Source organism: Cynocephalus volans, chromosome 1, assembly GCF_027409185.1.
Source record: "Cynocephalus volans isolate mCynVol1 chromosome 1, mCynVol1.pri, whole genome shotgun sequence".
Taxonomy (NCBI): domain Eukaryota; kingdom Metazoa; phylum Chordata; class Mammalia; order Dermoptera; family Cynocephalidae; genus Cynocephalus; species Cynocephalus volans.
Window position 1 is genome coordinate 301,425,022 of NC_084460.1, and position 15,829 is coordinate 301,440,850.

Genomic DNA, 15,829 nt, shown 5'->3' on the forward strand with positions numbered 1-15,829 from the left:
CATAGTGTTGGAAGTACTAGCCAGAGCAATCAGAGAAGAGAAGGAAATAAAGGGCATCCAGATTGGAAAAGAAGAAGTCAAACTGTCCCTCTTTGCAGATGACATGATCCTATATATCAAATAGCCTAAAGCCTCTACAAAAAACTCTTGGAATTGATAAATGATTTCAGCAAAGTAGCAGGATACAAAATCAACACACAAAAATCAGTAGCATTTCTATTCTCCAATAGTGAACATGCAGAAAGAGAAATCAAGAAAGCTTGCCCATTTACAATAGCCACCAAAAAAATAAAATACTTAGGAATTGAGTTAACCAAGGATGGGAAAAATCTCTATAATGAGATCTACAAATCACTGCTGAGAGAAATTAGAGAGGATACAAGAAGATGGAAAGACATCCCATGCTCTTGGATTGGAAGAATCAACATTGTGAAAATGTCCATACTACCCAAAGTGATATACAAATTCAATGTAATCCCCATCAAAATTCCAATGACGTATTTCTCAGAAATGGAAAAAACTATCTATACATTTATATGGAATAACAAAAGACCATGCATAGCCAAAGCAATGCTGAGCAGAAAAAAATAAACCTGGAGGCATAACACTACCAGACTTTAAGCTATACTACAAAGCTATAATAACCAAAACAGCATGGTACTGGCATAAAAAAAGACACACCGATCAATGGAATAGAATAGAGAATCCAGAAGTCAACCCTCACGCCTACAGCCATCTGGTCTTTCACAAAGGCACCAAGCCTATACACTGGGGAAGAGACTGCCTCTTCAGTAAATGGTGCTGGGAGAACTGGATATCTATATGCAGGAAAATGAAACTAGACCCATACCTTTCACCATATACTAAAGTCAACTCAAAATGGATTAAAGAATTAAATATACACCCTGAAACAAAACTTCTTAAAGAAAACATAGGAGAAAACACTTCAGGAAGTAGGACTGGGCACAGACTTCATGAATACAACCCCCAAAGCATGGGCAACCAAAGGAAAAATAAACAAATGGGATTATATCAAGCTAAAAAGCTTCTGCACAGCAAAAGAAACAATTAACAGAGTTAAAAGAAAACCAACAGAGTGGGAGAAAATATTTGCAAAATATACATCTGACAAAGGATTAATATCCAGAATATATAAGGAACTCAAACAACTTTACAAGAGAAAAGCAAGCAACCCAATTAAAAAATGGGCAAAAGAGCTAAATAGGCATTTCTCTAAGGAAGATATACGAATGGCCAACAGACGTATGAAAAAGTGCTCAACATCACTCAGCATTCAGGAAATGCAAATCAAAACCACACTGAGATACCATCTCACCCCAGTTAGGATGGCTAATGTCCAAAAGACTGTGAACGATAAATGCTGGCGAGGTTGCGGAGAAAAAGGAACTCTCGTACATTGTTGGTGGGACTGCAAAATGGTGCAGCCTTTATGGAAGATGGTATGGAGGTTCCTCAAACAATTGCAGATAGATCTACCATACGACCCAGCTATCTCACTGCTGGGAATATACCCAGAGGAATGGAAATCATCAAGTCAAAGGTATACATGTTCCCCAATGTTCACTGCAGCACTATTTACAATAGCTAAGAGTTGGAACCAGCCCAAATGTCCATCATCGGATGAGTGGATACGGAAAATGTGGTATATCTACACAATGGAATACTACTCAGCTATAAAAAAGAATGAAATACTACCACTTGCAACGACATGAATGGACCTAGAGAGAATTAAATTAAGTGAAACAAGTCAGGCACAGAAAGAGAAATATCACATGTTCTCACTTATTTGTGGGAGCTAAAAATAAATAAATAAATACACAAAAAACCTGGGGGGAAGGGTGAAGAAGACACAGCAATCACAATTCCTTGAAGTCGATACAACAAGCGAACAGAAAGGACATTGTTGGGAGGGAGGGGGGATAGGGAGGAGGGAGGGAGGTTTCAGTAATTGGCCACAATAATCAACCCCATTGTATATTGACAAAATACAATAAAATTTGGAGACTAAAAATAAAAAAGAATGATAACCAGTAAGCAAAAAGAGGGGTAAATGGAATTGAAAAAAAGAATCCAGATAAAGGCAAGAGAAAAAAAGAAAAACCATATAAAACAGGTAGAAAAAATATAAAATAATAGTAAGATAGGCTATTTAAATATAAATGTATCAATAATTGCATTAAATATGAACAGATAAATATTCCTAATATTCAGAGTGACAAAATTTTTTTTAAAATGTATCTATTTGCAGGTTACAAGGTACCCACATTAAATGTAAAGATACAGAAAGGTTGAAATTAAAAGATGTAGAAAAAGCCACACAATGCAAATACTAACCAAAAGGAAGTTTTAGATGCTACATAAATATTGAATAAAGTAAACTTTAAGAACCATTACTAAAGATAAAGAAGAAAATTTCATAACATATAGGAGGGTAACTCTACCATATAATGAGTTTAAACGTGTATACATCTAATAATACAGCCTCAAAACATAAATGAAGCAAAGCCTGTCAAGAACTAGAAGGCACACACCCACAAGCCGTGGCAGACTTTAGTGAACCTCACACTGTAGGAAGGGCCGCAGCATGGGACTGACCCCGTGGGGTTTGCATGTAAGCACAGATGCTTCTGCACCACAAAAGCAAGGCTGGAGGGAGAGACCAGGTAGGAGACCTAAGAGAAAAGTGCTGCACAAGTGTAGGTAAGACGACAGCAGCTTGGACGATCATAGTAGCGATGACCACATAAAGAAAATGAAGCCACTCGTGAGATGGACTCAGCAGGACACAGCGAGTGGACACAAATGCCAAGTGCAGGTTTTCTGGCAGTGCAAGGGTGGCAAATGGGGCACCAGCTGCAGGAGGGGCAGGCTTGCCCTGCCACTGAGGAGACCGTGGATCTGCAGGACCCCACTCAAAAAGAGAGAGAGAGAGAGAGAGAGAGAGAGAGAGAGAGAGAGAGAGAGAGAGGGGCTATGCCCACTTGCACACACAGGACAGCACCTTTATGATTTCATGTTTCCCCAAATTCCTACACTGAATAACACCCCTTTCAAAACAACCAAAAGATCTTACTTAAGAAAAAATCCCAAGTATTTCAGGTAAGAAAGCAAGCGGTGGGACACACTCAGAAATCTAACTGGTGCTTCAGATAATCTGTGAGCATCACCTCAGAAACACAGTAATGCAAAAATAGTTAACTGAGATTTAAACTCATCTACACATTGACAGCATGGCTTGGAGTTCTGATTTTAATACAATTACTTCACACATTTGCCAGTAACACAGCATCACCACAGGTGACTGTGAAATGCGTCAAGGATTTCTTGTCCCACGACAAGAAATTGCAATCCTCGGTGTGGCTACAGCTCACATGCTAGCTCCCCAAACAGAACTTATAAATGTTCTCCAATTTAATGGAATCTTGCCAAAAATGACTCTCCATACCATTCTGAGAAAAGCAGCTCACAGAAAAGGTACGGGAACTAGGTAAGAGGATCAATGAAATATTCGCCCTCTACCTTCTGTGCTGACCGCCTCTCCCCCACGCTGCTGCCCTCCCGGGGCCCTCCCACTCGGCCTGAGGACCTTCAGTGGAAATGCAAGCCTCATGTTTAAAGATGCGCCACAGAGAGTAAAGCAATGCTCCAAGTGTTTACATCAAGCTAATATGTGTGATGAAGAGTATAGCATGTGACGTCTGCCCACCAGAGGAACATCTCTGCTCTTTGCCTCCCAACTGAGGACCTCACTAGCTTTCCAAACAGAAAGGAAGGAAAAAAAGAGAATCATTTCAGTAAAGAAGAAACTCCTTCTCTAAGACAAACAAATAAAAAAGAGCAACAACAAAAACCACTTTTTAGATAAGTGACTTCACTGTCCCCAGCTATTTCAAACCCCCTGCTGGTCAGATTTCCACACTTCCATGTCTTACCTCTCTGAATTTATTGAAGATTCGGTCACTCTGGTAAGCTCCAACCGTGATTTCTGGAAGATAGACGGGGTGGCTTGTGAAATTCAGCACCTCCAACTTATTCTGAACCCTAAAAAAATAAGACAAATGTGGATTACACCAAACCATCAGGATAAATATACTAAATAAGATTTAAGCCTGATCTTCTTTTAAACATTCATATAGAAAAAGTCATACAATCAAGTAAATGCTGTTCGTTCCCAAGCAGTTATCTCAGAAGCAAAACCTTCGCCCCACAGACCACTATTTGGTCTATTTGGAGCTGCTTTCTTGAAATTACTTTCAAAAGCTGAGGCAGAGTCTTTTTCAAAGCCTCAGTGCCCACACATGGTGCCTTTTGGGAATGGGTAGTTTTGGAAACAAAAAAGTAGCCCAAGTGCACTTTAACCACAGTAGGAAGAGCAGGTCAAGGCTGTGAGCAGTGGTGGCCTGTGGTGCGATAACCATAGTAGGAAGAGCAGGTCAAGGCTGTGAGCAGTGGTGGCCTGTGGTGCGACACAGGATGCCCCCACTGACATTCTGTAAAACCAACAAGTCCTGGGGAAGAACAGAGAGCAGCGCGGGTCCTCGTGGTCACCAGCCGCAACCTTGTGGCTCTGCCTGTGTGCTGAAGCTGTCTGAAGAACGAAGGTGACAGTCTGTGTGGCACTGAGGAGCACGGGGAGGCGAGGGAGCCCGCACAGGATTGTCGGGGGTACCACCATTTGTTCAAAGGCCTCACCCTCCACTTTTCCTGGCACTGATAAGTACAAATCATAGGACATTTTCCTTCTTTTACCATTTTATTTTGCAAAATGCTAAAATATTTATACTTTGTTACAATTTGCTTATTTTAAATTAAATTTAGTCTGAGCATAACCACTATACCTGAAGATGAAAAACATTTTTTGAGCTTTTAGAAAGAAACATTAAAATCTCCTTCCTTAAGGGTGCAAAGCCAAGAAAATAATTATTTTAAATGGCTACTTTCCCATTAATGAGTTATACAGGCAGCAAATGTTTCTTGTCTGTAATGGCTCAAATGGAAATTCTGTACATGTGTTTGGCTCTCGGTCAGATTTTGTGAGAGAGTCCAAGCCCACTATGCAAACCCAAGGCCTGGTCTCCCCACTATCCCAGGTAGATTCTGCCAGAGACAGAACAACCCAGTTAAGATTCAAGGCCTGTGGGGTCCACAGATCACAATGCCGCAGAGCACCACAGAACACTGAGGACGCGGCAGGCTGAATGTGAGTTGGTTGCAGGCAAAGCATGTCCTGAGCATCCCAGTAAAAAGCACGTCACTCTCACATGATTAATAATACAATGACCCAAATACAGGCCGAGCATCCCAAATCTGAAACCCATAATGCTCCAAAATCCAAAACTTTCTAAGCACCAACATGATGCTCAACGAAAATGCTCATTGGAGCATTTCAGATTTTGGATTTTCAGATATGGGATGCTCAAAAGTACGATGTAAATATTCTAAAATCTTAAAAAAATCTGAAATCTCAAACACTTCAGGTCCGAAGCATTTTGGACAAAGAATACTCAACCTGTACCATTCCAAGGAACTGAGGCCAGGACGTTCATGTTTGTTTTCCTAAGTGTACTTACACAGGTTTCCACACGGTTAGGCAAATAGCATATACTCAAAGGTAAGATTGGTTTCTCAGTTTTAACATTAAGTTGGTTTTACTTGCCAAAATATATTCAAATATTAAAAAAAAAAAAAAAAAGCAAGCAAATCAGAAAGTTTGGAAAGGACAGTAAGTTGCTGTATTTGGTAAGACTGAATTCTCTGGTTGCTGTTAAAAACACAATATGGGTGTCATAAAATTTCACACAGTACCAAAGGAAATCTTCAACATTGCCCTTCCAGATCTTTATGGTTTCCCTCTCCAGAAGTGCCGTTAGCTTTCCTTACACATTCTTTCAAATACATTCTATGCAAGTGTCAATAATGTATAAGTACATATCTTTTTATTGTTAACACAAATAGAATTATTCTTTACTTGTTATTATATAAAGTTAATTTTTGAAGTGATCTCACAATAAAAAATTTCAACTAAAATAAAATTCATTTTTACATGTTAACAAATATCAAGATCGGGGGGTTTGATTTGGTTTTCTCTATAATTTGAAAAATCTAACAAAATGCTGAAAAATTTCGAAGAGCTTACTGGCCTGGGAGCCACATGCTCCCTGTGGAACATTCAGAGCAACAGCACCACCTACACTTACTTTGGCTGAATTACACTTTATACAGAACCCTGGAAAATATTTAACAAGTTGCTTCAAACTGTTTTTGAAGATTAAAAACATAATTTGCCACAACTGTTCTACAACTTATTTTAACTTGGCTAAGCTGTTCTTTCAATTTTCTACTATGAGTTTAAATTATCACTATTAAATATCTATTTATAGAGGAGCCTATTCTATATCTTCAGTAAATCCCCAAAGTCTTAACCTCTCTAATAAATTGTAGATATATTCTAGATTGAAGATAAATAAGGAAAAAAGACACCAGGAATTCTTCATGACTCAAGGAGCAAAAATCAGTGAGAGAAAACATTCTAGTCACAGAGCACTTAGTTTAATTAAGAAAAATTCAAAATCTGACTAAGGATAATATATCCTTTTAACATCACGAGCCCATGTGTCCAAATCAGAAGATAAAATGTACCACAGTATGGTTTTCAATATGAGTTGCTACGCCACATAGTTTAAAACGGAAGAGTAAGATAGCAAGACAGAAAAAATAAGATGGTAAGTTATGACTCCAACTATTTCTCAATTAACAGAATGTCTACACTTTCTCCTAAAACATTTCCAAGCATATTTTTCAGGTTCTCTTAACCACCAACCTCTTTTTGAAACACTATATACCCCTGATACCAAACTCATAGGCTACAGTTTCTACAGTGCTGGTATCTCATGTGAAAGGGACGCTCTCCAGGAGCCGTACGCACAGTCTCAGCACTGAAGTAGTGAAGCAGGGGAGGGAGGCCCAGGCTCTGCAGAGCAGGGGTGTCCACGGCAGCCCCCACAGCGGGGCAAGACAAGCAAACAGCGTCCTCGATGGGATGGAATCTGCCTGTGGCGCCAGGATACGAACACAGAACAGTCAAGATTGAAACCACAACCACAACCCTGCGGTACGAGCGCGCGCACACACACAGTTACACACTGACACACGCAATTGAGACGGTACAAAAGTGTTCTAGCCAGTGATCTTGGTCAGGCTCTGGTCAAAACCAGTATAACTGGTAAACAACATGTTTACAATAATTATCGTAGAAAATTGTCATAATTTTCACTTGAGTCCCTCAAATTAAGAAATGTGCTCAAATGAAAATAAACACAAGTACCACAGTGAACTATCATGAAACATCCCTGGGGGAAGGAAGAGGAGCAAAACATTGGGAGAAGGAAAGGACAAAACCATTTATAAAAAACTAACTTAAAACAATTGAATGCTACAATTTATAAACTGTGGGAGAATTACAGGATCTTTCTCTATGCCCTGATAACCACATAACTAAATAACAATTAAAATTACGATTTGCAGACAGGAATTTTGGATATGGTGTAGAATCAATCAACACAAACTTCAGATTATGTTTACAAAAGGACATTGTATTACCAGTTGGAGGTCAAAAATTCAGACACATTCCCTAGTCGCACTAAGTTTGTTAGGATGTAAGGGTGATCACCTTATTTACATGATACTTTACATACTCTGCCCAGCAGTAGCTAATACTAACAAACAACAATCAAATATTAATTCATATAAACAATAGCCTAGAAGAGTTAAGAGGAGGGTTTTTTTTTGGGTGGGGGGAAGGCGACTACAGCCAGGCTTCAAAGACTTGTAGGATTTTAGGATTTGTAGGTAACTACTGGGTAGGTGGTGTGGTAAGGGATTCAGGAAAATGTCTGGGATCCTAGGTAGAAGAGGCAGAACCAAGATTCTGAATTAATTCTAGAAAATGAAATCTGGATCTGTGACTAAACAAAAATAAGCCACTGAAGGGTTCTGAGTGAAGAGAAAACAGGGTCACTGTGACATTTTTTGAACATTAACTTGGTGGGAGTGTGCACGAGATGAGCAGATGAAAAATGACTAATGGGGGAGTGGAGGTCAATGAGAGGCTTAACCCACAACGAACGGCAAGCAGAAGAAATAGAGATAAGGGAGAGATATCACTGAAAACGGAGCACACCGACCTTCAGTGGGGACTCAAGGAAAGGGCAGAGAGTCAGCAGCAGGGAAAAGGAGGGTTCATGCTCAGACTCGAGCCTGAACTGACAGCAGGAGGAAGGGCAAGCCGGCCTGTGGCGGGGACCATGGGGAGCATGCAGAGGGCCAGCAGCATTGCTCCTGCAGCCCAAGAGGCCAGCACCTCCTCTGTCACATGACCTACTGTCACATGACCTTGGTAAGCCAGAGCTCTCTGAGCCAGGGTTTCCTCACCTGTCAAATGAGGAAGCCTCCCCCCAACAGGAGTTCTATGGAACAGAGAACACACTTCTGAAACACCTTCCAGATACAGTGTTGACACTTAACTATGAGAGTTCTGACGTAAGGGCGGAACACTGCACAGCAAAGGATAGACTTTTTTCTTAAGAAAGTTTCAGAATGACAGACTATGTTCTATTGTTTAGGTAACTGTATAAAAACATACATAAATATAAGTATCTAGACAAAAAAGTTAAAACAGGATTTTAAAAAATAAGTAGGGACTTCCAGCTTCCCTGGAACTGGAGAGGGCGGATGGTCCACGCTGCACCAGCTGGTGCCCTCGCGTGGCTCCTCATAGCCCTCCCCCAGGAAGTCCCTGCCCTGTCTCTGCATCCTCCTCCAGATCCTCCTCCCAGCCATAGCACCTCTCCTACAAGTGTAAACATGCTGCTATTTCTTCCATCTTAAAAACAAAAAAGAAAAAACAAAAAGTGTTAAAAAGGGAATAAAATTTTAGGTCTTACTTTTAATAACTAAACGAATAGGTTCAAGATGAAAAATTATGTACTCTCAAGCACAGGTTATAGAACACCGATGGCAGTCAGTTTCACTGTACATATTCGTGTGCGTCACATCTAGAAATACACGTGCACTCATTATCAAGAAAAACCTATGATCAAGCAAAGCAGCCGCTGCACAGCTGGAAGCTCATGAACTGACAACTCAACCCTGGCCAGCTTTGTCAGTGATCACTGAACACACTGACGGATGAGGGGTCTCCAGGCCAGCATGGAGGCTATACACATGTTGGCTCAACAACAGACCCACGCTTCCCCTAATCAGTGTTGGCTGCTGTGACAAAATACCACAGACTGGGTGACTTACCAGTAACAGAAATCTATTTCTCACAATTCCGGAGGTTAGAAGTCCAAGATCAAAGCACTGGCAGGTCCAGTGTCTGGTGAGGGCCACTTCCTGGTCTACAGATGGCCACCTGCATGCTGTATCCTCAGGTGGTGGAAATACTTCATATCCTTTCAACCCTTTATAAGGGTACAATCCCATCATGGGGCTCCACTTCTGTGACCTCAACCAAACCTAAGTTCCTCCCAAAGTCCCCACCTCCAAATCTCATCACATTGGGGTTCTGGAATCAACATGAATTTTGAGGGGACATTCAGTCCTCAGCACTCTCCAAAACCAACCATGCTGCCACCACTTCTGTGTGCTCACTGTGCCAGGAGCAGAGGCCAGTGCTGAGCCTCCCACACAGCACTGTTCCCTGGCACAGGTGAATGCAGGTGCCATGGGACTCCTCCCATCATGGTGGGACAGCCATTTACCGTCACAAGGAAGCCACATTTCGTGGGTTCAGATTTGCCTCCCTGCTGCAGGGACAGCTAATGTGCATAAAGAAAGCCCTCTCCTTGCAGTAAACAGAGCAGGCCCACAATGCTGTCTTTGGCACAGCCTCCTTGCCAGGCTGGCCCCTGGTGGACGTCTGGAAACAGCTTCTAAAAAGCACCCTGTGCTGATAAAGCTGGGCAGCAAGCCCTGCTGTGCCAGGGCATGGTGTGGTTTGTGGTGAACACCTGCCTTCTCTCTGGAAGTGGTCTGGAATTTGAACAGTTGCTAGGCAGAAGATGCTTACGTGACCAGCCCCCAATAAAAATTCTGGGCACTGAGTGTTTAATGGGCTTTCTGGGCAGAAATACTGCCCACATGTCACTGCATTTTTCGTTGCTAGAGAAGCAGCTCACTCACTGTGTCCCTCTGTCACAGGAGGGAGAGAGCATCAGAAGTCTCTGCATGGATTTCTCCAGACTTCTACATGTCTTTTTCCTTATTGATCTGGCTATGTATCTTACTAATTCACTGTAATGAATCTTATTCTAAACAGCGGGGATCTACAGCAATCCCAGAGGAAGAATCACCGAAGTCTCTTATCTACAACGCAATGGTTTGGGACACCCATCTAACTGAGGTTCTGACAGAGGGTACAGAGACTGTGGAATGGATATGGGAAAGAAGGATGCTGTGAAAGTGAACTCGAGTCTCGTGGTTAGCTATAGAAATGACTATAGGAGCTCTGAGTTGTGTCTTTCCCCCTCCATCTTATATGAAAAGCACTGGTGGTGACTAACAGGAGACTGTGAATGAACTGTCATCACTGCACAATTACATGGTAGCTGCCCGTCCCAGGTAGAGATATACACTTTTATTCTGGACAGAGGACAATAGTGAATGCTGACCATCCTCTGCCTTCACTGGGGACAGTGAGGTATTTCCCATTTGCTTCCCATCTTGCAATGTACTCTGTGCCCAAAGAGGCTGGTCTCTGTGTCCACTGGGCTCTGCTGCCCTCTGACTTCAAGTGGGGTTGGGTGGAGGTGTCGTTAAAGGCCAGATATTTGTTCACCCATTTCCCTGCCTGCAGAGACCCTCCTCTACCTAAGGCTCCAGCATGTGCAGAGCAGCCTCTCCTAAGCTGAGCGGCAGCCCTGATTCCCAGTAACCAGCGCCCCTCCCTGCGACGGCCAGTCCCACCACCAGCCCTGCTGTCTCCCCTCAGCCCTGCCCTACCCTTCGTAAACATTCCCTTCACTAAACTCTCCTCCATTGACGGGTCAAATGTGCCATCAGTTTTTTCCCAGGATCCTGATGGATACAGCTAAAGCTGGACTTTGGGGAAAATGGAAATAGTTAAGGCAAATTCACAAAGTTATGCCGATGGGGAGTGCACAGAAAACCATCCTCTCGCTTTCCTATAACACCTACTTTGTTTGTATGGTATGGGTGTATTCCTCGTGGTTTATATGTATACAAAGAGTTGCTAAACTCATACGGCTGGTGGGCATACAGCTCAGAAGGTCTCCATCTCACCAAGGAGTGAAGCATAGTGGGACTCCAGGGTACCACAACAACAACAAAACAATACGTAGCACCGGATCATGTATGGGGGAAGAGAAAAGGTGAAAGGCATGTCAGTCATGGCTGTCTCTGGGATTGCGTTCAACTACTCGGTAAATTTCTGGAACGTGTGAGCTGAGGATGATAAACTTAAACTATTTCTGAGATCAGAAAAAAACGAAATAGAAAACACATAAAGAAGCAAAGTATTAAAGAACAAAAATACTAACAGAAAATGTAAGACAATCATGCATCTATAATCAGAATATAATACACCACAGAGCAGCATCATAATTACCACAATCTACCAGCTAAAACTTACTTAGGGCTGATGATACATGCTGTGCTCAGCCCTTCCGATTATTCGTGTGTTTAATCCTCACGACAGTCCTATGAGGTGGGCGCTATCTCCTCGCTTTACAATGAGGAAATGGAGACACTGAGAGGCTCAGCCACTAGCCTGGGTCTCAGCGATAGGTAAGTGGCTGAGCCCCTCTCAAGTAACCCCTCTGACCTGGTCTCGAAAAGGTGAATCTCTGCTATTAAAAGCAATTTCTTTTTAGAAATATACCACCTTTATTTTCTGCTCTTGAGAGCCAGTCTCTCTTCCTTTATTTATCCTGTCCATCCCTGTCCCAAAGTTAAAATTACTCAGAATATGCCAGTGTTCAAGAGCCCCTGGCCACAGTTCACAGCAAAGCACAAACTGCTTTTTCAACAAAAACGGCTTCATAGGGAACTACCAGCTGACTTCAACATCCCACAGAAACCTTTAAATTCACAATGTCAGAGGACTGCACTAGTTTCTGGCCAGTCACCTGTGGATAACCAAGCTCGTTTGGTTTTCCTTCAATAAGCACAGCCTAGTGCTCTACTTTGATGCCATAATCTCATGGACAAAGAAGCCAAGGCACAAGCAGGTCAGGTGACTGGTCCCAAGTCAGGTAGACAGCTGACCGCTGACCTCAGCCACCTCCCACCTCACCAGCCTGACGTGGGCGCCCACACTGTGCCCATCTGCTCATCTTTCAGTGGTATCCACTCCAACTGCCTAGAACAGTCACTCTTAGAGTTAAAGATATACATAATTTGGTTTGATTTTAATTTGCAATTACTACTTAAATAGTGTACTATGAATTAATAAACTAAGTACACTGAATAGTTTTATTCAGGTCAATCTATTTTTTGCTTATTACTGCTGTACTAGAAACATCAAATAGAAGATAAACTCCTTATTTCACATTGAGTTTAGCCTTGGTTTTGATCAGTGAACGCTGAGCTGTGTGTGGTGAGCCAGCTGTCCCTCTGGGCATCCTAGGAGATGACTGCTTCACTCACATCCCATCAGGTGGGGAAAGCAGGGTCAGTCCCGCCCACACACGAGAATCAAAAGCCCAAGGACACCAGCACCACTGAAAAGGCACCACCACCACCACAGGGCCAGGAACAGACCACCCCCGTGCAGTTGCCCCTAACACCACCTGTCCTAACACCACCCTTACTTCTGAACACGAGGAGTGAGAATGCTAAGCGCCAGGCAATCCCCATGCCTGAACAGGCCCTAGAGAGGCGAGGGGCTGTGCAGCCTCACTAGGTCACCCTTCAGGGTCCAAGGGTTCAGTGCTGAGAACAGTCTTCTGGGGCAGCAGCAGCTGGAAACAGCACAGGATGGGGTCGGGCCAGGCTGGCACTCAGGACATGGCACAAAAGGCAGACCCCAAATTATTCATGTTTCCTCTACTCTCATAAGGTAAAGACTCTAAAATATTCAAATGTTGTGATTTATTAATGATCGGAATTTTAACAGCGTTATTCATTACAAAATCACCCCTGAATTTGTAGAAATTATAGTTCTAAAAGATATCAAACTCACTTCAGATACATCTCTTGAGGACACCACGTGCTCAGGAGACAGTTTCCTATATGGCTGGAATACACATACCAGCAGAAGACAGGCAATGACCAGCACGCAGGCTGCAGGCAGAATGTGGCAGGCGCCGTGAGGGCAAGCAGCAGGGCAGGGGAGAGGCTGGCACAGCAGTCAGCCATGTCAGACCCTGGGAAGCAGGAGAGACTGACACAGGGTGGGACCACCTCCCAAGTGCTGCAGAGTGGGCAGTACAACAATGGGTACCCCCACCACTTCTGTCATGGTCTCCCCTCTTCCACTACCCCTTGTTTCGGTCACACTGGCTGGGCTGCTGGGTGCACCTCCTACCACATGCCTGCCCCAGAGCCTCTGCTCCTGCCCCACCCCACCCCAGACACCCACAGGGCCCAGTCCTGGCTTCGCTCAAGCCTTCTGTGCCCCTACAGCACCCGTGTCACTTACAACCCAGCCACTGACTACACCAGGTTACTTCTCTTCACAGCCTTTATGACCCAAAACAGTTTTATTTATGTTTACTCTGTCTTCCTTACTAAAACGTATCTCTGATGAGAGCAGGAATTTCATTTGATACTACATCCTTTAAGTCTGGAACAGCGCCCAGCAAATAGCAGAAGCAAAATATTTGGTGAATTATTAATGGAAATTAATTAACTAATCATCAGACCAGAGAATTCAAGAGCTGTTTAGAAGGGGAAAAAAAAGTACACTTTATTTGTTGGTGCTATTAACTAACACCTAACTTGAAACATAATTATTTCAAATTCTGTAAGTTTCTACAGCATGCAAGTAGACACAATGTACTATACTCGAAATAAATAAATTAATTAAAAAACAAAGTCTTATGTTCCTCCTTCAGCAATTCCCCCAAATCAGGGAACTCACAGCATTCGCAGATGGTGAAAAGTCCGATCATCCTGCTTGAGCCAAGGCCCTTTGTCACACTTGAGGCGTTCAATGTTTTCTATCACCTAAGACAGAAAAAAATCCCAACTGAAATGGAGAGTCCCATTTTAGAAATTGAAATGATGTAACATTTTAAAACATTTTAAGAATCACACCACAAGTCAAAAAGAAAGTTCAACTGGATGACGTAATGAAGCAGTGGGGCTGAGAGATGCTGCCTCGACACGGCCTCGCTGGCCAGCGCTCCACCCCTGCAGTGTTACAGAAATCACCTCGCAAGCTGGGAGGAAGAGGACAGATGAGAAAAAGAATCGAGACCAGAGGGTGTTCACGACAGACTACTCATTCCTTCCCAAGTAAATTCACTCTAGAAGGTGAGATCTAGCCACTCAAAGTGACCGATAAGCAAGAACACTACCTGGAGAGGCTCAGTCTGAGCCCCGCCCGAGCCTGCCTTCCACACAGTCAGGCCTTTCAGAGAGCACCTCCTCTTCATGTGCACTCTCTTGTCAAACACGCCAGACTTGGGGACTCTTTAAGTTTCAGAAGTTTGAGTACATTCAATAATAATTCATAGCTCATTCAATAATGAACTATTCAATAATGAACTCAAATAACACCAGTGTTGGAGACAAAATGTACTACTCTTCTAAGATACACGCCATCCAAACATTCTGTCAGAAGGTACAAAAACAGTCTAAAAACAAATCAGCAGCACAGAAACAGAAGGTTGGGAAGGAAAGTAAAATGTAATTTAATCAGTCCAAGTACAGTGAACCAAGGCCTCAAAAGAATTCTTGCATCTGGTAGCAGCAGAGCTGGGCCTAGACTGCAGGCTGCTTGTCTGAAAGGAGAAGGCTCTTTCTTCTCTCTGTAAAAGGCTCACACCCTTAACTGCCCCTACTTCTGCCCATGCTGCGAGGAAATTGAAATGGCTGTTACTAATGCAGTCAGCCTGTTATGACTCAAACTCATATTCTAAAACTCCTATTTTCTTCTAGAATTTCTATACCGTTTTGTTTTTAGTGATTTATGCTTAACATATAATATAAAATAGGAACTTCTGTTTTTTTAATGAATGTATGTTCAGCTGCCTCAATACTATTTCCCCTAGTTCACTTTTTGATTATCCTTAAAGGAACTGACTACTGAACTAAAGACACATGTGCGCACAAGACTGCCCCTGTTTCTGGATTCTTTTGTTTCTTCTTCTTTTCTTTTGGGCTGGCCAGTAGAAGGATTCGAACCCTTGACCCTGGTGTTTCATTACGTTATTTATTAATTCTTGTATTAAGGCCACAATGCCTTCATTACTATAATTTTTTAGTATGTTTTTGTATTCAGCAGGGCAAATGTTCCCGTGTTATTCTTTTTCAAAATTTTTTTTGGCTATTACTCATTAAGTTCCCTGAAAACTATAATGAGATTGACAGAATTTCACAAAAGGCATTAATTTTGGGAAAGGTGCTATCTTTACATGACTAAATCTTTCCCACTAACTAATTCAACTTTCAGTGTTACCATCTGTTTAATAAAAAGTTGGAACAGATGGCCCAAGGTTCTTTGCACCTTCAGCATCTATATAATTTGAAGGTCATAGAAACTGAATTATCTGAAAGAAAATCAAAACCTTATAGCCAAGACAGTGTGATGGCTGGGGCAGTGCTGCTTCTAAATTATAAAACA

At 42.4% G+C, this 15,829-nt stretch overlaps 1 protein-coding gene across 2 annotated transcripts in view; it reads right to left on the reverse strand.

Annotated features, from left to right (window-relative positions):
- Positions 1-15,829, reverse strand: part of NDUFA10 (NADH:ubiquinone oxidoreductase subunit A10) — a 61,071-nt gene that overhangs the window by 25,259 nt on the left and 19,983 nt on the right. For both annotated transcript variants that reach the window (XM_063109285.1, XM_063109295.1), the window contains 2 exons: positions 14,123-14,208; positions 3,954-4,062 (listed from right to left, as the gene is read on the reverse strand). In XM_063109285.1, the coding sequence (XP_062965355.1) occupies positions 3,954-4,062; positions 14,123-14,208 (195 nt within the window). The remainder of the gene's footprint in view (positions 1-3,953; positions 4,063-14,122; positions 14,209-15,829) is intronic.